Below are 25,387 nucleotides of genomic sequence, written 5' to 3'. Positions count from 1 at the left end.
CCTCATCTTTAGCTTCGTATCTCTTCGTTTTAACGTGTTTTGAGCTCCATGTGGCGGCGGTTCTGGCTGTGCGGCGGTCGGACGGACGGCTGTGTCCCGCTTGAGCCCGTGTGACCCCCGGAAGGCGACACGTTTCATCCAGCAAGGAGCCGCAGAGCCTCGTTAGCCCGCGGAGGCTAGCCTGTGGCGGCTAGCTGTAGCCGAGCAGCTGAGTGGAGGAGGAGGAGGAAGAGGAGGAGAGCCTCTGAGAGGAACACTAGCAGGTACAAAGGTGAGGAAGCTACGGCTCACAGCGTCACTCAGCCACTGATTTATCTCCCTCTGCCATTGTCAGTGATGTCTGTATGAGGACAGTGTTTAGCTCACATAGCCTGTGTGGTAAGTAGCTCTGATTAGCAGAAATATACCTGCAAATCCTTTAAACTGCTGTAGTGACACGCTGGAGCCTTTGTGTTTTCGGTGTCATATCACGCTTAGCTTTGCTCTTGTCACATGTTTTTAGTGCTGAATTTATACTAACATCACATCAAGTACCATCTGTTATGTTTTGCTTTTGTCATTGAGGGATTGTTTAAATTCTGGACCAAATATTAGATTAGAATTTGCACTATTGCCTTTATTATAACTGTCGTCCAGATCAAGGTTGAACTTGACATACTACAAATTCAGTTTTTAATCACGGCTTGTAATCAATGTACTGAAAATACTATGCATCTTCCAAAATGTAATCTCATCATAAGGCTTTAAAGGTACATACATACCATTTACATCCATTTGTCATATATATATATTCCTTTAATTTCTTCTATACCAACAGCACCCATTTTCACTCCCTATAAATCCAACACAAACCTTTCACACGGTCTAGAAAATCCTGTATATGTTGTTTTATTAAGCTGTTCTGTTCTTGGCCTCCAGGTTCTATGACCAACACCTGCCCGCCTCGATCAGAGGATGTATTCGCCGTCCAAAAAGGATTTCATCTCTCTGACGCTCAGTGACCCACACAGTCACGCCTACAACAACGGCAAACACCGGAGACAGTCCTGCTGGAGGGTGAGTGCACTCATACGGCGAACAACAAGATTTTCTTGAAAACAAACAAACAAAAAAAGCTATAAATCTCCTCGCTAATCGCTGATATACCAAATCATTACATTTTTAGCAGTATTTCTTACAGCAGCAGGACTTTTTAAAAGTAAGGGTGTGTGATATTAGATTGTGAAGAATTAGATTGTGTTGACGATGTGACAAAGCAGAGAGGTCCTACGATCGTCTGTAGAGCACACTCTATATATGTTGCTGTTCTACGCTGACGCGTCAGAAGTGTCGGTTGCACCTGACCAACCAATCATAGTGAATTATGAGCGTGTCTGTTTTGGTTGTGTAGCAAGGAAGCGCGGTGTAAACCGGCATAATGCCTACTTTTCAGAAGGAGAGAAAACTCTGCCAGATGTCTGAGCAGGAAAATGTTCTAAAGCTGTTGGAGTTTTTGAATAGGTTGTAGACATTAGAGTTTGATGATTATATTAGTCGCTGCACTTTAAGAGAGATCCTCAGTTACTCAAGTTTGAATTTTTATTTTACTCTTTTTGATAAGCTATTTAGTGTTGGTATCCTTAAATCCTGTTAAGTTGTGTTTTATAATATTTTGCAGAATTCCCTTAGTTCGTACCGGTTGCTATTTTAATTTTTTGCCATGTGAAATAAGCCTAGAGTATGACTTGATTGATTTGATATTTTATTTTGTAATTTTTATTTTACTTTTCATGTCCATTCACTGTTCCTGTAAAAGCTTCCTCAAAAGCCAGGCACACTTTAGTTTTTATGTTGCAAGATTGCACTTTATCACTAGTGTGTTGTTTGCTTTTTGCTATGTTTACTTTCTTAGCACACGTTGACAAAATTGCACAAACGATTAAAATAGGGTCTGTTCAGAAAAGTTCTTTGGCCTAAATTGTCTTGTTGAGGCTGTTTTACATTTGGAAATGGTCTGGTTGTTCAGAAACCTCCAAATTAATCTAAAGAATCGTGATCGCGATTTTATTATAAAAACAAAAATCTGGATATTTTTGCCATATTGCTCACTCCTACGTAAAAGTATAAAACATTTCATTTAATTTTGACAACAGAGCAGGAAATGACTCCATGATCTCTGACACAATGTTCGGCGTCATTGCTGAAAGTTAATTCACAGACTGTCGCTGTGGACAGTTTTGAGATCTCCTGTCGTGTTTTACAAATTCACATCAAACTGGGTTGTCTTGAGTGAAACTTGAGTCAAGTTTAGTGAGAAATCTGAGTGATTCATTTAGTTATTTCACCCCAAGGAGAAGGAAACTTCCCCTCCGGTTTCAGAAAGAATACAACTGAGATTGTCACCATGTGAAACTAACCATCCACCTGGAAGGTCTCCTCAGATTAAACCAGAGTTTCTTTTGTTATGTGAGCTCATCCATTCCCTCTCCTGACCCTGAAGGAAATACCAGACAGTGGATGTCAAATAATTTTACTTCCAGTCTCACAGTTTGTGGTTTGATGTTTCTCTGGTTCCCTGAAATCCTCCATTGGTGTACGAGTGTGTGATTGGTAAATGTGACCAACAGGATAAAGCTCTTTTTGTACTGGAGCGGTAAATATGTGTTTCAACGAGATCGCTTGCTGCCGACAGGTACCTACCTACCTCTTCCGTTAAAGTTAATGTCCTTGTGTTTTTCAATTTTTTCTTGTGTTTAGTGATTTGTTGTCGTGGTTTGCACTTCAGGACCACCGTGACTTTCACACTTTCAGGTAGATGTTGGTTTAAAGTAACGACTCGCCATGGAACCCTCTGTAATACACCTGTATTTGTTCTGTGGCTGGTTAAATGCTGATATGAACTGTTTAGTAATCCTCTCGGGGCTTCTTTGTCTTTCATGGATCACTTTAAATGATTTTTATTCTGAATCTGTGTCCACAATAACTACTGATGTGATGAATATTTAATTCTTGCTGTGTTGTCATAGTGAATGCTTGTGTTGGACCTCGACTGGTGATGACTTTGTATTTTTCCTGTAGGCACTGAACAAAGCCTAATGGGCCGTCCACACCAGAACGCCGGTTCACGCAAACGCGCCGTTTTTGGCCGATAATCAACATGAGGCGGCGTTTAAGAAGCCCGAAAACACATTTTTTTTTTTTATTTTTTAAATGATTTATTTATTTATTTTTTATCAGGGTCCCAGAGTGGGTAAATTCTAAAACCCTTGAGGTGTGGACGGCAAACACAATCGTCTGTGGGATAAACGATGACGTAATCACCCACCGCGGTTCGCGATGTCATGTAATAACCACAAGAATAGCAGAGTACAAGCTCCAGTCGAGCTGCAGAAGCTACTGACGCTAGCAGGAGGAGGAGCATTGCCATAGACCTATATAACTCAGAGATATGAGCAGGAGTCTACTTCTAAATTACTATGGGCTCTGTTTTCTTCTGCATTTTTGGTGTATTTGGTGCGTCACAGCGCCCCTAAAGGCCTGGCATATGTACTAGATGCCCTTAAGCCTCGTGTTGAGCCGTGTTCATAGTGAGGTGTGGACGGAGGTTTTTGGGAGAACCCCGGGGAGAAAAAAAAATCGTTTGGCTTGTGTGGATGCGGCCTAAGATGATTGGATTATTTGACAAATTAACTGTTGTTGAATGAGAGCGTCTGTTTTCCATTTCTGAGTTATTGTCACACTCACTTAGTTTAATCTGCGTTCTTAAAGTAGCTGGTGAGCTTTTGAATCTAGCATTTTGGAGCAGGGACACACGTGAAGAGCCAGTGGGCGATGGGAAACTTCAAGCAAACTCAGTAGCTTCATATTGACATTAAGACTCCGTTTACACGACAAGTCAAGCATTGTTTTTGCATTTTTGTTTCAGAAGAGGTTTGTGTTTACATGGCAAAGTTTAAAAAGAGATATCCGTTCACACGCAGATGGCGTAAATGCTTAAAAGAAACATTGTAATTTTCATGTGGGGCCAGTGGTGGGTTTGTTTTTGTAAGAAACAACACGCACATGCACGCATCAAACAACATGCTATAAACATTAAAAAGGGGAGTATGCCGACATTTTTATGTTGGATTGTTATTACGGTGACTGTCAACTCTAAAACTACCAAGTCCCAGGAGAATATGGACTGGGAACCACTCTGGAGGCAGACATTGTTGTTATTGTCCATCTACTGAGGATGTGCAGAAGAACTATTTACTCCGGCCGTGGTGCTCAAGAGCAGTACCAGCAGCATTTCAGAAAAGTGTTGTTTTCCTCTGTCTACATAGTGGGAGCATTCTCAAAAAGTTGCTTTTACAAGGACTCCGAGCATCGTTGTCATGTAAACGGACGCCCAAAATGCAACCAAAGTTTCCTGTTTTCACTTGAAAACATTGTCTAAACGAGGCCTTAGGTTGAGGAGCTGCTTCGATTTTCAGATTTGTGCTCCCCATAATTTGCAAATGCGTCTCGCGAATGTTAATTAAATCATTGACCAACCTACAAACCTCATTAAAATTTGACAGAACTATAATTTCCAAGAACTCATTTAATGCACCGTCACACTGTGTTGGTGAAGAACCATTTAACAGGTCTCACATTGGATTGGCGGAGCCCCCAATCAACCCCAGCTGAAAGCATCAAGCAGCTCAGATGTGTGTCTGAAAAGGATTGATGAGTTCTTCCATTATGAAAAGTGTTTCCGTGACTGATTCCACCGATGTCTACTACTCTCTTCAAACCTCTCAGATAAAAGCCCCGCGACTACATTACATGTCTGATCACTTATAAAACCCCTTTATGCTCCTTGTCATGCTTCCCTGTGCCCCCACCACTTTCTTTAATCTACTTTTCCTTGATTGAATTTTTTAATCTCATTTTCCCCACTTTCACATCACTGCACATTTAAACCTTCACGTCTCATTTCGAACATCTTGCTATAAGTACATCTTTTACAGATGTACTTTGGTAAACGCATCTTTTCATGTTTCATATACATGTGTTTCTTTTGGTTATTCAAAGGTTTAATTTTTCATTCCTGCACAACTGGTTCTTCAACTTTCTCATAATGAAACCTGGCTGCAGGATAACTTTGCGTGTGCGTGTGCGCGTGCGTGTGTACGTGTGTGTGTGTGCGCGCGCGCACAGTACTGTTACAGAGGCTTGATCAGAAGTTTTATGATGGATTATTTGCGACGCTAAAACTTTGCTTCCGTGTTTTACTCCTTGGTCATATTTCTGTTGGAATACTCACAACACTAACATGTCAGACTGGAACTTCAGGTTATATCAAAACATCTTGTTTTGTTGAGAATGGCTTCTTGTCTTCGCTCCATTTTCTTTTCACTATGCCACTTTTCTGAAACGCTGCTCCTGGGCATGAGCACCATGGCCTTAGTATAGAGCTCTTCTGCACATGTGCAAGCAGATGAACAGTAACAGTGTTTTCCTCCAGAATATCATGCCTCCCACTCCATATTTTCCTGGGACTTGGTGGTTTTATAGTTGAGTCTCCGTAGAAACGATTCTTCGTCTGTCCATACGAATGTCCCTGTGCTCGCCCTTGTTAATGTTTACAGTGGATTGTTCTCTGAGTGCATATGTGTGTGGTTTCATTACAAGGACCAACAGCACCAACTAGTGGCCCAACATGAAAATGATGGGCTTTGGCGTTTCGGCTATTTCAATGGAAACAAACATAATTTTCAAAAATGATGCATTTTCACTTGTAATATTGTGTATATGGAGTCTAAGACTATCACAAGGCAGCATGAAGTTGATCTCTGAAGTTCATGACATTAGAGAGACACTCGATGTGTAAATGAAACACTGATTTCCATTTCTTCCTAAAAGATTAGGCATGACGTGAGTTCTCGTCAACAATGTAAATGTGGCCCTTGAGAAAATGGCCAAATTCATCAAAGTCACATGTTTGGTTTTACCAACAAATTTTCTTAATTTTAATCCAGTTTGGCAGTTTAATGTCAAATGTCTGCTTCGTTACTTAATCGTTTCCTGTCTGACACCGTGTTGTTTTCCAAAAGACAAGCAAAATTAAAAAGTACTCCTTTCATATCCATGTGATGGCGATTACTTTTGTCATGAGCTCATAAATAATGGTAATTTTCTCTTTGAGCTGAGAAGCTAAACACCAGACCTCATCAATGAATCCGTAAGTTTTTATTCCAGCAGTATATCAGCGGACATTTCCTCCATAATGTCCTGACTGTCGATCTGTTGCCGCACCTCGTCAAGCTGGAGGGCAATTTATGCTTCCTAAGAAAACTGCTCTCTGCAAATCATTTTCTTTTTAGTTGGCTTCCTTTTTGCCTCCCGTGACGCATAACGAGACCTCGCTAAAGGCCTCCGTCCTCTCTGCACTTAAGTTTCATTCAACCTTTTGAAAAAGCATGCGTATCAGGTGGAAGCTCTGAATATCTTAGCAGGGTGAGTTTTTCCTGCCTCCAGCCCAGTGCAGGCCCCAGAATAGCCAGCTCGGGCTCATTGTGTGCTATTATTTCTTTTTCAAAAGAAATGCAACACCTACATAATACCCGCCGTGTCTGGGCAGACTCGCAGAAGCCTTGTCAAGCTTCGGGTTTAAAAACCCACAAAAGACCTAAAAAGGTACAAGCTGTCAGGAGACGGGACATGAAGTGGACAGAATGTCTCTTTTCCCTGGGTCCTCTGCAGAAGCGCCACAACTGGTCAGTGAGAATACGGATGTTTAAATAAAAAAGTTATTTAATTAATTAGATTAAGTAATGTGAAGGTTTCCAAATGAGATGGAGGACAATCGGAGGACACAGATACTAAAGCCACAAAAAAAGTGTTTCCTCGACAATTCAGCAGCGGGGGAGGAGGAGGAGAGCGAGCACCGCGCGGTGTGGGGGTGGTTGCAGCGATTATTCAGATCTCGAAATACCACCACAACGACCAAATATTCGGATAATCGGGTCCAGACCTAGTACTTTGGCCCTTTCAGTGTTTGCTCAGCTTCAATTTTGCCAGACAACCTGTCCGTTGTCCGGGTTTGGCAGGTTGTCCGCTCCTTAAGGTGTGTTAACGGGTAAAACCTGTCCATGCATGCTGATTCCTTTGGGAATTATCTGTAGTTTACCTTGCTACTCGCGAGTCCTTGACCCAGTGCAGGACTCTGCTGTGAAGGTGGAAACTTGCGGCGGTAGTGTATTTGCAACACAAAGAAAAAGAAGTCAAATATTTTCAATATGTTGCCAAGTAAACGTACAAACAATGCATTTTCACCAGAAACTTTGTTGTGTAAATGGGGCCTTCTTTTCATGCCGACATGCTGGGATCGTCCCTCAGATTTGTCCTGCTGTTCCTCGGCTGAAGCTCTCTTCATACTTTACTTCGACCACGTGACAGCTAACCTGAGTACAACTGGAATATTTGAAACTATATAACCTGGTTTCCAAAACCATTTGTGTGTCTGTATACACACTGTCAATAAAGTGGCATATCACAAATTACGTCTCACAGCTTTCAGATGGCTGGACATTGCAGTTTTGTTTTCTTTTTCACACCATTGAGCCTACAGGTCCAGACACTGTTCGTTTGGAAGAGCTGTGGCAGAGTGAAATGACTCCGCCCTCCTGAGACGAAGCCTGTTGTGTGTTCCCGCTCGCTCTGAGACGATGGCTCAATAGTTTCAGAGTGTTGCACAGGTGTTAATTAGAGCGGGTATCAGAGTGGTAGCAGCCTGCCTGTTAGTTCTCCCTCCTCAGAGACTCTGGCTTTGTCCCTCCTTCACTCGCTCCCCCCTCCACACTCGTGCTCGGCATGTCAAGGTGATTTATTAGCGAGTTGCCGGTGCGCTCGCAGCAACATGAGGTGGAAAGAGATGTTGAGTTTGCACGGGGTAAGCAAGGGCGTCAGTCTCTCGCCTATGAAAATATCTGAGCGATGGAGGATGTTCTGAGCGGCTCTGAGGCTCTTCTCATTGCACTTGGTTCCACACACTTTTCTGTGTATTTACTGGTTGTTGTTTTTTAATCTGCCCGCAGAAATGGAAGCAGCTGTCTCGGCTCCAGCGCAGCCTCGTCCTCTTCCTGCTGGCCGTGCTGCTCATATTAGGACTGCTCTCCTATCCCAGCATCAGAGCGCAGTGGAGAGGTAAATATGCACTTTGAACACCGAGTTCACTCGCACGGCGGCAGACGGAGCCTGGCCTTAAGTCGAGACACGTCTCTGCTTCACCGCCTAATGTTAATGAGCTAAGTTTCCTCTAAAATTCAAATAGAGTACTGCTACTTGAATACCAAAATTATTTTTTTTGTGTACTGTATTTATAGCAAGTCTGAGCTGAATACAACTAATACAACGTATTCCCTAATGTTTATTTCTGCATGGGGTAAACCTGGAAGCTAAGGGTCTGTTTACTCAACGTTTTCGTCATGTAAACGAGGAAAAACGCAACTTTTTGAAAACGTTCGGGCTCCGTCTCTGTGTAGACGGTGGACATGCTGCGACTGCACATGCACACCACGCCATTAGTAAACGTTTTTTTTATGCGCATGGACAATAACGACGGAAAACGACATTGTTTTCAGCGTTTCGCCCATCATTCTCAATAGGTTGCCGTGTAAATGTGAAACTTTTCTGAAACAAAAATGCAAACGCAATGCCTTTTCGCTTGAAATGTTTGAAATGTGTAAGCAAGGCCAGAGGGAAGTGTTTCCCTTTATTTTTTCTTCTTTTGTTTTTTGAGAAACAATGACGTAAAGCAGGGGTGTCTAACAGATTCAGTTCAGGGGTCACATGCAACCTGATTTCATTTTAAGTGGGCTGGACCGGTAAAATTGTGCCATAATAACCTTTAAATTGAAACTTGAAAGTTTTTCTTTGGTGTGGCGCAGAGTATACATGATGAAAAAAACAAAAACTGACTTATGAAAATGACTACAGTATCAACATAAAGCTAATTTTAAAGAAATTAGAAACTGCAAAATACTGCAAAATACAGTGAAATGTCCACAAAAAAACCTCTCCTATAGCTGTTGCATTGTGAGAGTTTTCACAAAGTCACCCACACACCATGGCTTTGAGGCTAGTTTGACCACAGCTTTCATGGCAGGATCACCGATATCTCAGCTCGAGTCCCGTTTTGGCCCACAGGCCTTATATTGTACACCCTTGAAGTAATCAAAGGAATGCAAGATAAAAATGAAAATTTTTCCACCTGAAATGAGTGAAAATGTAACAGAGATGGATTAGAATTATGACGTAAGCTTCGGTGTAAAGTGTAGCAGCAGTTGCAGTGTATATACGAACATTGGTTTTCAATTTAAAATCAAAGTCTCCAACAAGCCCAGGAACAGATAGGCAATGCTCTTCCTCCAAAATGTTGACAAGTCCTGCATTAGTGTTGGCTTGTATCCACTTTCCACAGTTCATGAAATGGATTTAAAATCCTAAATAAACATGATCTTACCTATGAATTCCTCTCAGGAGCTGCCGCCGCTTCTTCAGAACGTGTCCTCAGGTTGCCAGGTGCGTGCAGTTCAATGCCTGCAGTAGAAAATCTCAGACTATAATGAGTCTAATCACTTCAAAAAGATCAAAATGCCATGTGAGCACCACCAGTGGACTTCCTGATGCCAGATTTAACTGCAGTGAAGCCTAATGAGTGAATCAGTCATCGGACTGACCCACACAGTGCAGACAGCTCGGCTAATGAGACTCAGCAGCACCAACATTAATCAGCTGCGAACGTTCAAGACATCGCAATGGAAATTACATCATTATTTACTCGTCTAAATAACTTTGTCCCTTGACCGAGATATTCATTATTTTATGGACGTCACTAATTGAGCACTGATCCTTAGCGACTTCCACAACATCAATATTTTTTTTTCTGATGATGTCACACTTATAATGTAGTGATTGAAAGTTCATGTGCTCGCTCGAAAAACAGTTCAACAAAGTTGTAGAAAAGTGTAATCATTCAATATGATATTGAACTGAAAAAATGGCACATCAAATGTATTCCAAATACTTGCATACTTAATAAAAATGTTTAGCTGGTGTAGAATTCATAAAAATGATGGCGACAATGTGCTCAGGGGCCCACAGTGATGACCTGTCGGCTGTAGGAATCATACCAGCAACACTCAGATTTATATATATATATGTATATACCGTATATATATATATATATATATATATAAAAATAAGAAATCTGATTGAAAGATAAGGCTGTAGGGCTAAAATCTGCCAGCAAGAGTCTCCAATCTGCTAAACCACCAAGCAAATTGTCAACAGAAAAAATTGATTTCATAACAAATTCTTTAAGAGCAGCGGAAGCAGCACAACACTGAGACCTGGGTGGAGATGTCGTGATGCTGTCATGAACACTCCCTACCTCATTGCTATGAAACAAGCCTCAAACATTTTTTTTAGTCCAAAGGGGGCCCGACTGAAAAAGTTTGGGAACCACTGCCATATTGCAACAGCTATAGAAGAAGTATTCTGGACTTTACATTGTATTTTGCACCATAAAATTAGTTTGGTTTTGTGAAAATATCGACATTTTCGTCACGTAAACTCTGCACCACGACAAAGAAACCCTTAAAAATGTACATTTAAAGGTTATTATGGCACCCCTGATCTAAAAGGATTAAATGGCAACAGGTCGGTGACATGACGACCTCCAACAAACACACTGACCAACAATTCCAGAAACAATATTTTGTCAAATTCAAGTTTTTTTTAATTTTTTTATTTTTTATATTTGTGTGCATTGTTAGATTAATCCCCAGAGACATGTTTATGTCGTGGAAGTCACTCTTCATCGTGAGACTTTCTCACTTCACCATGCAAAGAAGAAAGCCTATTTAAAGAAGCTGCACAAACACCTCTCTTCTCTGTGGGTTAGCGTTGATAGTCGGACTAGAGAGGAGAATAAATGTGCAGTGAACTCGATGGGACCGTCTTCACTTGTGCTAAAGAGGAGAGCGAGCAGATCACTACCGGCAGTTCAACAGCCAGTGTTCATGCAGGTGTGTGATTATGGATTAGTGTGTATCCGTCATCGCACTGCTAATATTGAAATATATTTCCATGATTGGAGCAGAATATCCCGAAGATATTTTTTGTGTGTTGCTTATTACAGATCGCCACTGCCAAACCACGGTTTGCATCGGGCCCCACAGCAAAAACCAAAAGTCAAAACAGACATGAATGAATCAAAACTGTATCTCCCAAAACATAACCCATTTGACTCTGTGTAAAAGGAAAAACATCAAACCTCGAACTGAAGCAATATTAATAATCAAGTTAAATAAATGCAGTAGGACTTTATGTTCTCTGTTAGATATTTACTACCTCGTCCAGGCTTTATAGTTCCTCCTCTCTCAGATTCACCACGCCTTGTACTGATCTTTAGCTGTTTACAGAGAACTGTGTGAAAAGGAACTGAGTTTCCGGTCTCCTGTGTGTCGCTGCAGCTCTGCCGGACCCGGAGGACTGGCTGGACGTCAACGACAGAGATCTGAACGTTCTGGCTCCAGGCGTAGACCCCGTGTTGGATCCAGCTGTGGGTAAAGTGCCAGCTCCGGTGGCTGGACCACATCTGGCACCGGCTCCGCGTCCAGATGCCGAGACGGAGCCCGGAGGACCAAATATCCTCCTTTTGGCAAAACCTTCATTGAAGGTCAGAGTCTTATTAGGAGCAGTTTAAACTGCCTTTTATCCAGAGATTAAACCTTTAAAAGTGTTAAAAGAGTGACCGTATCAATGAATGAAAATCAACGATATAAATACAATAATGAGCCTATTGATATATATGAAACGCGTAAGTAACGGAATACATGAAAACTACTCGTACAACTGAGTTGAAGTATAAAAGTTACTTCTTCCTGTGTACATATAAGTGTCTATAAGCTTATTTTTCATCTCGATTCTCTTGCTTCCAAAGAAATATTTAAAAAGAAAAGTGAGAAACAATAAACAAATGTATTTATTTCATTATGTGATGGTTACTTTTTAAAGATGAGGTGTTTTTCTTCTGCACTGTGCATAAAAACATTCTCACCATTATCTAAGAGCACTTTGTTAGTGCAGTACCAGAAGAAATGAGTGAGGATTAGGGATTATCACGACGGTCTTAGCTTTGCCTAAACACAGATTCCATTTATGACTGTCCTGCGTCTGCACACAGATTTATCTGTTTATTCTCACTCACCTAACCGGGGCTGCACAGAGGAATCTTAGGACGACTCCAGCGCAGCTCTCAGATGAGGTCGAAATGAGACGTGTTCTCTTACTGCAAGTTATCATGAAATGCCTTTTATGTAATCTTTTCGATTGCTCTGTCTGATTTGTCTGAAGTTTGTCTCCTGAGGTTTTTCTTTTTTTTTTTTTACAATTATTGGGAACATCACATGTATTGACATCCATTGCTCAGCCTTATAACACACAAATACATTTAATGCTTAATTTGAATGTTGAACATATCCATTAGAACCAGCAGAGTCCTATCGGGAAAAATAAATGAATCCTGGGATTTAATAACCGCTTTGGCAACAATGACTTCAAATGAAAGCTTCCAGTAACTTCTGTTCAGACCTACAACACACTCGGGAGGAATTTCTGGCAATTCTCTCTTGCATACCTGTTTCAGCTCATCGATATTCTAAAGAGGTGAACGGTTGCCTTGAGATCATTTCACAGCATCTTTATTGGATTCATTCTTGGATAGATGTGACGGTAGATTGTATGTTAAGTAACACAGAATAGAACATATTTTTCTGGCCTGGTCTATACATAAAGGATACATTTGGTATCATACACTTTTAGTCTGCCTGTTTCTGTTTATATTAACTTTATATATATGCTTTAATCCAGATTTAACACCCTTCAATGGAAAATATGCGATAATTCACATTCAAAGTCAGTTTGCATTGAAGAATTGAATGTTTGCTCCCACAAAACATGGAGAGCATATGATTCTAATACCACTTTATGGTTTCCTGAAGCTGTGCTGCTATAAACATGTTTCTAGTGACAACACATGCTCATTTATGCAGCATATCTTGGCCGTCCAAAATTTTATGCGAGGCTCAACAGTGGCTGAGATCGAGGCGCGTCTTTCCACATGCTGATATAGGCTGCACTGTTTGAATTCTCATTAGTTGTTTTGAAGCTGTGTTCATGTTTCTGTTTGTTTCTCCATAGAAAAAGACGCTGTTTATCAAAAGAGGCCCGCCAAGCCTGCAGAAAGAAGGGAATGTTTCAGATACCGTCGGAAAGCAGGAGGTAGCAGCAACAGTTCAAGAAGAAGAAGCGGAAGACGAGAAAGACAAGAAGATTGTCAGGTGAGCCTTTTGAGGTTTACTTGCTTTTTTTTTTTTTTTTTTTTTTTTTTAAATGAACACGCTTAAAGTGCCTGTATTTAATCCTCTGAGCATTCAGTACTCCTCATACACAGAATTAGTTTTGGCAGTTTAGTTTTTTCTGATAAGAAATCACATTCCAGCATCCCAAAATATTAGAGTATGTCGTATTAATACTTGGTGAGGGATTCATGCACTCGGTGAGGTTTCTCTTCACATGTCTTGTCGGTGTGACTGTGATCAGGCTGTGGTCATGTTGAGGCTACTTTGATAGCAACCGTCATCTCGTCAGGGTTTAGGACCAGAGTGCAAAGCAGTTGAAAGTCCTGGTGGACAAGAAAGCTTGTTATCAGACCGACGCAGGAAGTGCTGTGAAACCTCCTGGTGGTGACGGTTCTGACACAGCGGAGCAGCAGCAGAAGGCGAAGACTACGTTCACACTGCAGGCAAACGCAACCCGATTCCTATTTTCTGCTCACAAGTGACCCGTATCATCTGACCTTTTGTGTGACCGTGTGAATGTTGCAATTGCTGTTTTTGCACCCCAGACCCAGGCCTCGGTCGTATGTGGCACCAAATTAAATTTGTTTGGTTTGTTTGAAAAACAGATTGAACAACACAGTCTGACCTGCCATGTCATATGTATGTGACGTCCACATTAATGTAACGAGGAAGCGGCACCGCCATATTGTAAAAAAATATGTTCTCTTGTTTCTCAATCTCTTCCTCCTTTCCCTCGACATTGTGTCCTCTCCTATTGCACAGTGAAAATGGGAATACACGCACAGACTGATGTAGCATCCATATTAACTTGTGTATAAAGCGTATTTGGCGTGACGTCACACCTTCTGAGCATGCGGGTCGCTCTGGGCTCAGATAACAGTCACACTGCAGTCTGATGGAGGTCACAATCGCAGTGTTCATGTAAATGAACACGTGAATTGAGGCTCAGCTTTGTGGTATTTATGTGTTTGGTAAGAAAAGCCCAAAAAAGAGGAGGAGAATATAGACACGGCCGTGACTCCCGAGAGAGAGGACAACTTGAAGGGTAATGTTGCAACGGGAGCTTGAAGGAAGTCTTGTTAGCGTCTTTTAGCATCTACTGTTGTAGTCTTTCATTTTCCAACAAAACACACTCAATGTAAACCAAACAGTTTGTTCATGCAGGCTGCAGGTCACAGCAGCAGCGGACTCCCCAAATATCAGACACAATTCGATAGTGGTCGCTGGCTTGAGACCGATACCTCGGCCGCCTTACAACCGTGCACAAAGCCCGACCGTTTGTGAGCCGCGACCACGGATTTTATGAACGATTCAATCTTTCGTCTCAGACGGCCGAAAATCGCCCGGCTTGTGTTAAAACGGACTGTGGACACTTGACTAGACTTGAAGCAGCTTTCATTGTGAGCCGCTTCACTCTCCCTCCACTCTGGGATTCTAACGTCCAAATGAAGTCAAGCTTTGAATTTCAGGAGATTTTTTGTGACGCTACGTCTGTTTCAGGACCTGGCAATGTCCTGACCAAGTGAATCGTCTGGGACCATTTCCTGGTCATTCTTTTGTGTTGACTGTTGCTTCTCTTGCTCCAGCCTCAGTCCACTTCATCTGTGTTCTTGCTAATCGTCAACTTGCTGCTATTCTTTCCTCCTCAAACATTTTGTCCATCCAGTCAACTTTCGGTGCAGCACCGGGAACAGCAGCGCGTTCAGCAGGCAGCTTCTGCAGCTGACACTTGAAATAATGAAGCCACTTGTGGAAAGATCAGAAAATGTCAACCGTACTTTGTGGTATTTGGATGATTGGAGGAGTCTGTGCTGAACCTGACCCTGGTTTTAGCTGCTGGAGTTTTTCTCACTTGGTTTTACTCTTCTTTTTTTCTTCTCCTCAGTATTTATTGAAATAACCTGCTTGAAACTATTTATTTTGACATGGAATTTTTCTAGAATGTTTTTCACTTTCTCAGGCAACTTCAAACCTTTTGAAATGTGTTGCAGTCTAGACACACACAATGGCTTCGGTAATACAGCCGTAAGATGTCTTTGTTTGTTTCTTTAAACGTCCATTGTGCAGCTGGCGAGGAGCCATGATTGAAGCTGACCAGGCCACCGAGCCGCCGCCCTCAGCCACTGTGAAAGAGGCTGCAGCGCCGGCAGCAGCTGTCAACCCCCCCAACACCGTCCCGGTGGAAGGTGAGCCTTCAACTCCGATCTCTAAAACAAACCGGCGAGCCTTTGGCAGGAAGTATTAATGAAGAGTAAACAGTGTGAACTTGCTGAGAAAGTTTTTAAACCGCCGTCTCCTCGACTCGCTCAGCCACTGTGTGCTGTTCACAGCACTGATCCGTCTTATTTTCCCTCCGACTTAAAATCTGACTTGTAGGTAAAAAGCCCTGTTGGGCTGAAAGTGTGGAGGCGTGGGGTGGAATATTTCCTTTCTTTCGGATAATCACAAATCGAGATGGAGACAGTTGGACGCGCTTCCTCGTGGAAGCAAAAAATCATAACTTCACACTTTCATTATTCATCGATTTCCATTCTGTGTGTGCTTCGCTGTGTAGTTTCCACGGGAACTATAGACAGACTGGAGACGGTGCGGGATGCCTTCAGGCACGCTTGGAAAGGCTACAAGGACCACGCCTGGGGTCACGACGAGCTCAAGCCCATCTCCAAGTCTTTCGGTGAATGGTTCGGTCTGGGACTGACTCTGATTGATGCTTTGGACACCATGTGGATCATGGACCTGAAAGAAGGTGTCGCATCTTTGTCATGACCTTCGTTTTATGTCTTGATGTCCGGTTGAAATGTTCTGGCGCTTGTTAGATCTGCACAGTATACCACAAACTTATCATCACTACAACTGACTGAACTGAATAATAGATCGCATGCAACGCAAATTGAAAATCACAGGATTTTTAATATAAGATCATTAATTGTAATCAATTCAGAAAAAGGGTGGAATTCCCTAATTAAAATCTATATACAGCTGTAATTATTCCATACTCTGTGGTGATCCACCAGACATTTGGAGCACAGTGAGGAAAGAAAATGACTAAAAACAACAAAGTCAACAAGCTGCTCCATTTTCCATTTTTAAAATAATTTTTAATAAAAAATTTTTTTTTAAATGTAAAATAGCTTTGTGCAACGCCCACAGCTAATAGGGTTAGACTCCACTACTCTATGATCAAGTCAGCCATTATGGTGGTTCTTAGAGAGCTCAGTATGTTCTCAGGTGGGACTTTGTGAAAAGTTTGAGAACCACCGCTTTAAGATGCCATGTTGGTCCAGAAGAGAAGCCACATGCCGAGTCCTGCTTGTCCAAATCCTGGAAATAATTTGTACCTTGCTTTTATTTGTAAAAGCCGGCCATCAGAAATACCAAAACCACAATATGAATTGAAAAGCTACAAGTCAAATAGGAAATCTACAACGTCAACATGCAGAGTGTGCAGCTACTTCTCCGATGTGGCGTTTTTCAGTTCTTGATAGTAACGAACCTTCGCTGTGGCTTTTTCTTCTTTATTTCCTCCCCATGACTTGATTTCCTTCTCTTTACGCAGAATTTGCCGAAGCCAGAGGCTGGATAGAAAAAGAGTTGACGTTCAGCAAGAACGTGGACGTGAATCTCTTTGAAATAACCATCCGAGTCCTGGGAGGCCTGCTGAGCACTTACCATCTAACAGGGGACCAACTCTTCCTCGATAAAGCTGTGAGTGAAGCAGTGACTCTCACTTCCCACCCCTGGCTCCTCTCCTCTCCGGTCCATTTGAAATTAAAGATGTTATCACTTTGAGAGCTCAACTGGGTTTGACCTTCACCTCAAGCTATGTTGACGCCATATGAGCCGGCTCAAACTCTCACATCCTCAGATCGGTTCCTTTTCGATGTTCCTAAGTTGAGGTGAAATCTAAACGTCACCATACTTTTGCCATCATTTGGCTTTGAAACGAACTCCCCGAGGCGGAAAGGCTTGAAGAATTGTTCCTACTTTAAAGCCCCGTTTACACAACAACATTTCAAGTGAAAGCTTTTTTGGAGTCACTGAAAATGCAACTTTTTTGAAAACCACTCCCAGGGTAGAACTTTTTGAAAATGTCATGTTGTTCTACAACCATTTAATTATATCTGGTTTTATCCCCAGTAATTTTAGAGTTGATTTTTATTGTTAAATCTGCATTTCAAAGCCTTTTTTGTTACGTGTAATTTGGCCAACAAATTCATTTTAGGAATATAGATTGTTTTTTTAAACTCTGTAGAAATAAAATGGCAAAATCAAAGACAAAAAGCACATCAAAGTTGAAGATGATTTTGCTTTAGGATTTGGATTCATCGTATTTATTTTTTGTTTTTTTTAATGGAGGAAGAAACTTTAAACGTCCTCAATTTTATTGGGGATACTGACGTTTACCGTTTTGTTTTTAATTCCTATTTCTTGACACATTGTGGCACTTTGACATTTTAAATGTAGAGTGCACTAGAAATGAAAAAAAAACAAAATTATCTCTTTCCTTGATCGTCAGACCTTGTAATTACTGTTTCCCATTTTCATCTAATTTTCTTTCTCCACTTAAAGAAAGACCTCGGGTCCAGACTGATGCCGGCCTTCAAAACACCCTCGAAGATCCCCTTCTCCGACGTCAACATCGGCAAGGGAACGGCTCACCCGCCTCGGTGGACCTCGGACAGCACGCTGGCTGAAGTGACGAGCATCCAGCTGGAGTTCAGAGAGCTGAGCCGCCTCACGCAGGACCCACAGTACCAGGTCAGGACACCAGGAGGCGCTCTGTCGTTTTGACTGACATCCATTGAGGAGAAGTGAAATATGACTGGGTGCAGTTTATAGGCGTGTTCTCGGGGTTGAGATGGAGGATTTTGGTTCAGTTGAAATCCCGTGCCGCTCTCAAACGCGGGTGTGACTGATGTGCCACACACCAGCTGGGATTTGTTTAGAATCCGTCATGTTGTCAGTTTACAAGCAGACCAGAGGTTGTGTCTGAAGATGTTCGGCTCAGTCTGACGAGCATGCATAATTTCTGTCATAACCGGCGCCGGCTCTATGTGACGCGTCGTTTGATGAGACCAATTCCATCAAAGTGTGAAATTACTAATGCTTCACTCAGAGCAAATTGCTTACACTGGTTTTTCGACACATATTATCTTCATCATCAGCAGAGTGAACTTAAACCTGGTCTGGTCATGATCTCGTCTTCACATCTTTAATGTCTTTGGTGTCCAGGAGGTCGTGAACGAGGTGACGAAGCAGGTCCACAAGCTGCCAGGCAAACACGACGGCTTGGTGCCCATGTTCATCAACACCAACAGCGGCCAGTTCACCCACAAAGGGGTGTTCACACTCGGCGCCCGGGCTGACAGCTACTACGAATACTTACTGAAGCAGTGGATCCAAGGAGGCAAAACAGAAGACGAGTAATTACAGCTTCACACGACTTTCACCAACAGGAAATGATGAATGAAGGCTTTCTTTTCTCCCTGTGTCTTTTTTTTCTTTTTTTTTTTTTCTTTCACTCAGTACTTCCTTTCTCAATCCAAAGACTTGATTGTTGGGTTAATTGTTGACTCGAAATTACTCACAGGTGTGTGCTAATGTGAGAAATCTAAAAATATTTGGGACTTTGTTCACAGACAATGATTTCTGAAAGTATTCCTGAGCCCATCCAGTGGTTTCCAGTTAATTACTTTGACCATTACAGTCACTGAATAACATGGATTATCACTTTGTCAGTTGGATGGGGAAACGTTAAGCAGGTTAGAAGCAAGAATTGAACAAGTGTGTTGTCTGGATAACTGGGTCAGAGAAACTTTAAACGGCAGCTCTTCTGTACATACCCGTCCCGGTTTAGCCCTGTGAATTACATCCAAACAGGCCCACGAAGCGATTAAAGAAGGAATCCTGATCTGATGAACGTCGTTCCCTCATAGGCAGTGGGTCCTGCCATCTATGTGGAGGTTCCATTGACACGTTTCACCTCCATGAGCATTGTACACCCTTACATGGAAACAGTAGCAGGATAATGCTTGACTGGTTTAAGGAACACAGCAACAATTATAAAGTGTTTAATGGCCATCAAATTGCCCAGTTTTCAGTCCAACCAAGCGTCTGATGTGCTGGTCAGATCCAACTTCCAGGGCCTGGGCGCTAAGATCTTGGCTGTTGAGAAAATAGCAAAGTACACCCAGTCCGCCGATGGGCTCGCACAGAAAGACACCCAATCACACCTAGAGGCAGTTTCGAGTCCCCGAACGCACACGGCAAACATGTCTTTGTTTATATGTAGGATGAACCTGTACGTCGTCCTGTCTCCAACATTTTCTGTGTGTGTGTTTTGCTCAGTCTGCTGGAGGACTACATCCAGGCTATCGAGGGAGTGAAGAAGCACCTGCTGAGACAGACCGGGCCGAGCAGGCTGACCTTCATCGGGGAATTATCCCACAACCGCTTCAACCCGAAGATGGTAAAGCTCAGCTCCCTCTCAGAGAGCGCAACACTCGGCACAGCAGAGCAGATCCTGACGGTCATAGAATATTCCATTTGCTCCCTGGAGAAAGCCGTTATTCACAGACAATGACTCTCTTGTTAAATCAATCAGCCTCTGTGCTTCCATTGAATCTGGAGCCATTCTAACATGTGTTGAGTCAGTCTTCTTCAGCATGAGCTCGTACAATCAATCCCTGATGCCTCATCACTTCTCTGTCTCATCCATCCTGATCATTTCCCTCCTCCGTTGCTGTCAGGACCACCTGGTGTGCTTCCTGCCCGGGACTTTGGCCCTCGGGGCCCATAATGGCCTCTCCGGGGACCACATGGACCTGGCTGTGCAGCTGATGGAAACCTGTCATCAAATGTACAAACAGATGGAGACCGGCCTGAGCCCGGAGATCGCTCACTTCAGCCTGCAGTCCGGTGATGGACAGGACGTGGTGGTCAAGGTGAGGCCGCAGGCAGACATCTGCTTCTTTGTGATATCCGTCTCCTTGGTGAGTCACTTTCTACCGAATGGAAATATTCTCACAGCCACACTAGTCAAGGTTTTCTGATTGGACTTGAGATAAAATAGATGCTGGATTCACCGGACTGAAACAGGTTAGCTGCAGTTGAGCTGCCGGACCCGCAACACAATATGTGAATCTCAACGAAATGATCCAATCACAGTTTTTTTTTATTATTATTTACATTAAATATCACTTACTGTAACTTCCAACTGCTCAGTGTAACATTAAGACGTTGAAACTAATTCATCAAACATTTGATCTGGAAGTTTTTTTAGTTTGATTTTCAAACCGTTTCACAACTTTGTCGAAGTGTTATTTGAAGTGAACGGACATGCACAATCACTCAACAACTCATGCCCTGTTTACGCGACATTTTCATGTGAAAACAAAAAAACTTTTGCATTTTGGTTGGCCATTTACGCAACGATCTTTGGAGCCGCCGATAACGCAACTTTTTGAAAACTCTCTGTCTCTGTGGAAACAAGGTGGAAACCGCTTGGGCTCCATGTAGATGGCGGAAACACTGCTGCTGTGCATGAGCACCACGGCCGTAGTGAATAGTTCTACTGCACATGCTCAGTAGATGGACAATAAGGAACAATGTTTGCTTCCAGAGTGTCATGACTCCCAGTCAATGTTCTCCTGGGACTCGGTAGTTTTATAGTTGACAGTCACTGTAACAACAATCCAACTTGGTCATGTGTCCATACGAATGCTCTTGTACTATTATTGTTGATGTGTATAACCTATGGTTCTCTGCGTGCATGTGTGTGTGTGGTTTCAGTACAAAAAGAAATGGCTTCCACTACTGTCACATCACGAACATGACATCATTTTCAGTTTTTCAGCCTTTGCCCTGTCAAGGCACTTGAAACTGTCATGTGAACGGGCTCTCAGCCTGGTGCAACCGCTTGTCCTTCTGACAGTAGTCAGCACTCCTTTCAACTCTTATAAAAGTTGTTTATTTGTGTTGAAGGCACTTGCTTCAACTGTTTTTTTTAAAAAGAGAAGTTAAGATCAGGTGCTCCGCCTTTACATGGACTGTCTTTACACACACACACACACACACACACACACACACACACACACACACACACACACACACACACACACACACACACACACACACACACACACACACACAAGCAAGCAGCCTAATAACTGTCTGTGGATTGTAAGAGGAACCGGAAGTAGAAATAAAACCCACGTATAAGATTCTCGCTCCGTTACAGAACAGCAGTAGTTTGTCGTGCGCCTGGAGTTCTTCCATCAACTTGTCGCACAGAAAGCTTTTCCGACACGCTTCCTGCTAAGGTTTCCCGAGGAGCCGCACATCACCTGAATCACTTTAGGAACATCAGAAATCTGCCATCAGGGAATGGAGAGGGAACTGTTAGACATTTTTATCTGCAGGTTGTATTACTGAACAGGATGTCAAAAAGATGGAGAGTTGAAGGAAAATCTCTGAGGAGGAGTGAAGGAATTTAATATTATCGTCATTCAGATGTACACAGTGGTGAACAGGGGACGAAATGTGACTGCAGAAGATTCGGCAAGTGTCCAAGATAAATGAGCAAATTAAAAATAATTTATATATGTGCATCCATTTTCTATCTTTTTGTGGACTTGGAGCTTAATCTGTCATGATCAGAGTAGATGTGGTGACGGGGCATCGTACGTGTATTTACTTATACTTATAAAAGACTACAATATGAAAATGCATTATAGTGGCCAGTTCTTGTGTTGTTGTTTTTTTCACGTTTGTTCATTACTCGTAGAATTCTTCAGATATTCAGGAGATTTTTATCAGCAATGCCAAAATAACATATTTTAATAGTTTTTTAATTTGAGCTGCTGGACACCTTGAATTTCTTCTGTAACTAAACATTGTAAACTTTGTCTTTCTTAATGAATATTAAGTTAATTACAACACTTTTCTAACCCCAAGGGTTCAAAGCCGTTTTTCCTTGTAGTCGTTTCTCCGTCTGCGGACGCGGTGGACTCTTTCTGATTTGTGTTGAAGTTTAACATCTGTCTTGTACTGTAGAGTTGAGCCTGTAGCTGCGCTCGGTGATCCCTCTCTTGATACTTGTTAAGGTGAAACTCAGAAGCTGATCAATGCGGAATGGATTATGCTGTCGTCTTTGTTCTATCGTTGATGGTCTGCCTGTCCGCTCCCTTCCAGCCTGCTGACCGACACAACCTGCTGAGACCAGAGACGGTGGAGAGTCTCTTCTACATGTTCCGATTCACCAAGGACCCAAAGTACAGAGACTGGGGCTGGGACATCCTGCAGAGCTTCAATAAGTACACCAAGGTACAGCCCACCCATGGAAAAAAACTGAATGTTACATTAGTTATGGTATCATATAAACTGAACACCTTAGATCAGGGCTCTCAGACAGCCTTATACATTTTCACAGAACCAAACAATAACTAGGAAAATCTCAATACAGTCTCAACATAAAGCCAATTTTCATGATCTTTCAAGTGCAAAATACAGTGAAATATATAAAAAAAAAACTCTCCTGTTGCTGTTGCATTATGGGTGTTTTTACATGCTCGCCCCGGGTGCTTGATTCTGAGGCTGGTTTGATAGCGACGAGGCAGCATCACTGCTAACTCAGATCAGGTCTCAGTGTTGTGTCGTGTCTACTACTCTTATTTAAAAATCACTTTTTTTCTTTGAAAAGTTTACAATTTGCTTGGTGGTTTGGCCGGATTGGAGGTGCCAAAGGCCGGTTTTGGGCCATGGGCCTTATGTTTGACGCCTCTGTGCATAAAGTAGTGTAAAGTATAAAATACATTTTCTCTTCACGCTGTTTATCAGTGTAGATTTGCTGACTTGTGCCAAAGAGTGATTGTGAAAGACGAATAATTATCATGTTGGTAAAATGTAAATATTTGTACAAACATCTCAGACATTTCGTGGTTACATTTTCCAGTGTCTTCAGTTTTTTCCTCGTGGAGATTTCACTCCAGCTTTCTCTTAAAGACTTTACTTAAAGCATTTTAAAGCCTTAAAGCAGCTTCTTATTAAAGTCCAGCACCTGGAGCTACCTGGAGCTACCTGGAGCTACCTGGGGCTACCTGGGGCTACCTGGGGCTACCTGGAGCTGCCTGGAGCTACCTGGGGCTACCTGGAGCTGCCTGGAGCTGCCTGGAGCTGCTCAACATCCACCCTTACCGGCTCAGTCGGATCCGGATATGTTCCCACATTTGAACAAAGTTGGAACAGATCCAACTTAACAGCTTTATTAAATAAGGTTTTTTTTCCAACAACACTATAAAATCATTTGGTTTGGATCAAAAAGATTAAAAAGAACTTTTCTCACTCCTCCTTGATAAAAGACTTCATGAGAGTTTCATTAATCCTGATGAGAGAGTGATTTGTTCCTGTTGCTCGGCGCAAGACTAAAGCACTTAAGGGCACACGTTGTGTTTGGCGAAGCTTTGATTTCCTTCCTAAATGTGTAAATCAACAGGTCCGGTGCACTGAACTCTCCCAGCTACTGGGGTTTTAGCAGCACACAGAATATTTGAGGAATTTATTTTTACAGGATTCTTTTGTTTGCCTTCAGTCCATCTGGAATGAGCCCAACATCTGATTTAAATCTGCTTTCCTCTTCAGGCTTTTTTTGTTGTTTAATCTCCATTTCTAGTGCCGTGTTCTCAGACGAAGACGTTTAGATTTGATCCCGAATCAGTGATTTCAAAGGTTTTTAACCTTAACCTGTGCCCATCTTATATATACTTAAACAATTCTTAGAATAAATAAACTAATCGTATCCCCACATTGTTTAAGAATATTGTTTCTCAGCAGAACATTTCAGACTTCATTATTTTGTTGTCTCTATCTAAGCGACTCCCTCTGCCCTCGCAGGTCTCCGGCGGCGGCTACACGTCCATCAATAACGTACGCGACCCCGAAAACCCCGGGCCGCGGGACAAGATGGAGAGCTTCTTCCTGGGCGAGACGCTCAAATACTTCTACCTGCTCTTCTCCAACGACACGGAGCTGCTCAGCCTGGACAAGTTCATCTTCAACACGGAGGCTCACCCTCTGCCCATATGGCCCTCGGCCCCCAAGTGACGGCGGCGGGCCGGCGCAGCGCTCTTTAAGAAACAAACGGAATAAGACCGGGCTGCTTCGGGAAGCTTCCGTCCAGGCTGGAACAGCATGACCTGCGCCGCCGTCCAGCCGCACTCGGAAGAGCGACGGAGTCTCCGTGACTTTCTGTTGTTTTTTCCCAGTATTTTTCCTAAGGAAAAGGTTTGTGACAGAGCTGGACTCTAAACATGGAGGAAAATAAAAACTCCTCGGGTGACTGGGAGGATGACTCGCCTCCTGCACGGCCAGGGGAGCGACGGACTCCACTGTGTGTGTTTTCATGGGTGTCTGAAGGCGGAATTACTTCGATTTTCACGTTGATCCAGTGGTGGACTCGCATGTTGTTTGTCTTTAACTTGGCACTTGCTCACAATTGACACAAGTGAAGACTCTGTGTGTGCGTCCAGAGCTGCAGCAGGGACCAGCGCCTCGCTTCAGGCAGTGCCTCGCCGAGCGGCGACAGAAGAAAACTCACACAAGTGCAACATTTCTTAAAGTGTGTCGGGTTCACGTGCTGCCAGATTTAAGCGCCGTTGGTCGTCGTCAGCAGACGGACCTTCAACACGAGCGCCGTGCCAGAACTCTTTGCACTTCACCTTCAAGCTTTCTATGTATTGGGCGAGGGGTTTTGCACATGTAGCAGTGATTCTGAAGACACTTAGAAATTAAAGTGGGATTATTGTTCCTGACCATTCGAACCTCTTCGTGCTCTGAAAGTGGTTTGGGTCTCAACGCTCAGTGGAGCGAGTGAAGGAGTGATGCTCAGTCACAACAGAAGCTTGTTTCTTTGATGAATGTAGACTTTTTATTTTAAGTTATTTAATTTATTTTTTTTTGTGTTTCCAAGCCGTCTTATCTTGAGTCTTGTAGTCAATTCGTCAACATCAGCCTCTCCT

The 25,387-nt window shown here is 42.7% G+C and overlaps 1 protein-coding gene across 1 annotated transcript; it reads left to right on the top strand.

The window, feature by feature from the left end:
* Positions 1-918: 918 nt before the first annotated feature.
* man1b1a (mannosidase, alpha, class 1B, member 1a) lies at positions 919-25,187 on the top strand. The gene is made up of 13 exons (XM_080476702.1): positions 919-1,056; positions 8,043-8,151; positions 11,484-11,689; positions 13,213-13,352; positions 15,441-15,559; positions 15,928-16,119; positions 16,930-17,078; positions 17,943-18,131; positions 18,606-18,796; positions 19,722-19,842; positions 20,123-20,317; positions 22,566-22,697; positions 24,264-25,187. Exons 1-13 carry the CDS (start codon positions 955-957, stop codon positions 24,471-24,473), a joined length of 2,055 nt encoding a protein of 684 aa, XP_080332828.1. The 5' UTR covers positions 919-954; the 3' UTR covers positions 24,474-25,187.
* The last annotated feature ends 200 nt before the right edge of the window (positions 25,188-25,387 follow it).

This window comes from Lipophrys pholis (genome assembly GCF_963383615.2).
Source record: "Lipophrys pholis genome assembly, chromosome: 12".
In the NCBI taxonomy this organism is placed as follows: Eukaryota; Metazoa; Chordata; class Actinopteri; order Blenniiformes; family Blenniidae; genus Lipophrys; species Lipophrys pholis.
Note: the sequence above shows the minus strand (reverse complement) of the source record. Positions and strands in the feature narration are given on the sequence as shown.

Bases quoted from the DNA above. Each gene is read 5' to 3' on its own strand.
- man1b1a (XM_080476702.1), top strand. From the start codon at position 955: ATGTATTCGCCGTCCAAAAAGGATTTCATCTCTCTGACGCTCAGTGAC. The intron at 13,353-15,440 runs GTGAGCCTTTTG...TCCATTGTGCAG, and splicing joins AAAGACAAGAAGATTGTCAG to CTGGCGAGGAGCCATGATTG. The intron at 18,132-18,605 runs GTCAGGACACCA...TTTGGTGTCCAG, and splicing joins CGCAGGACCCACAGTACCAG to GAGGTCGTGAACGAGGTGAC.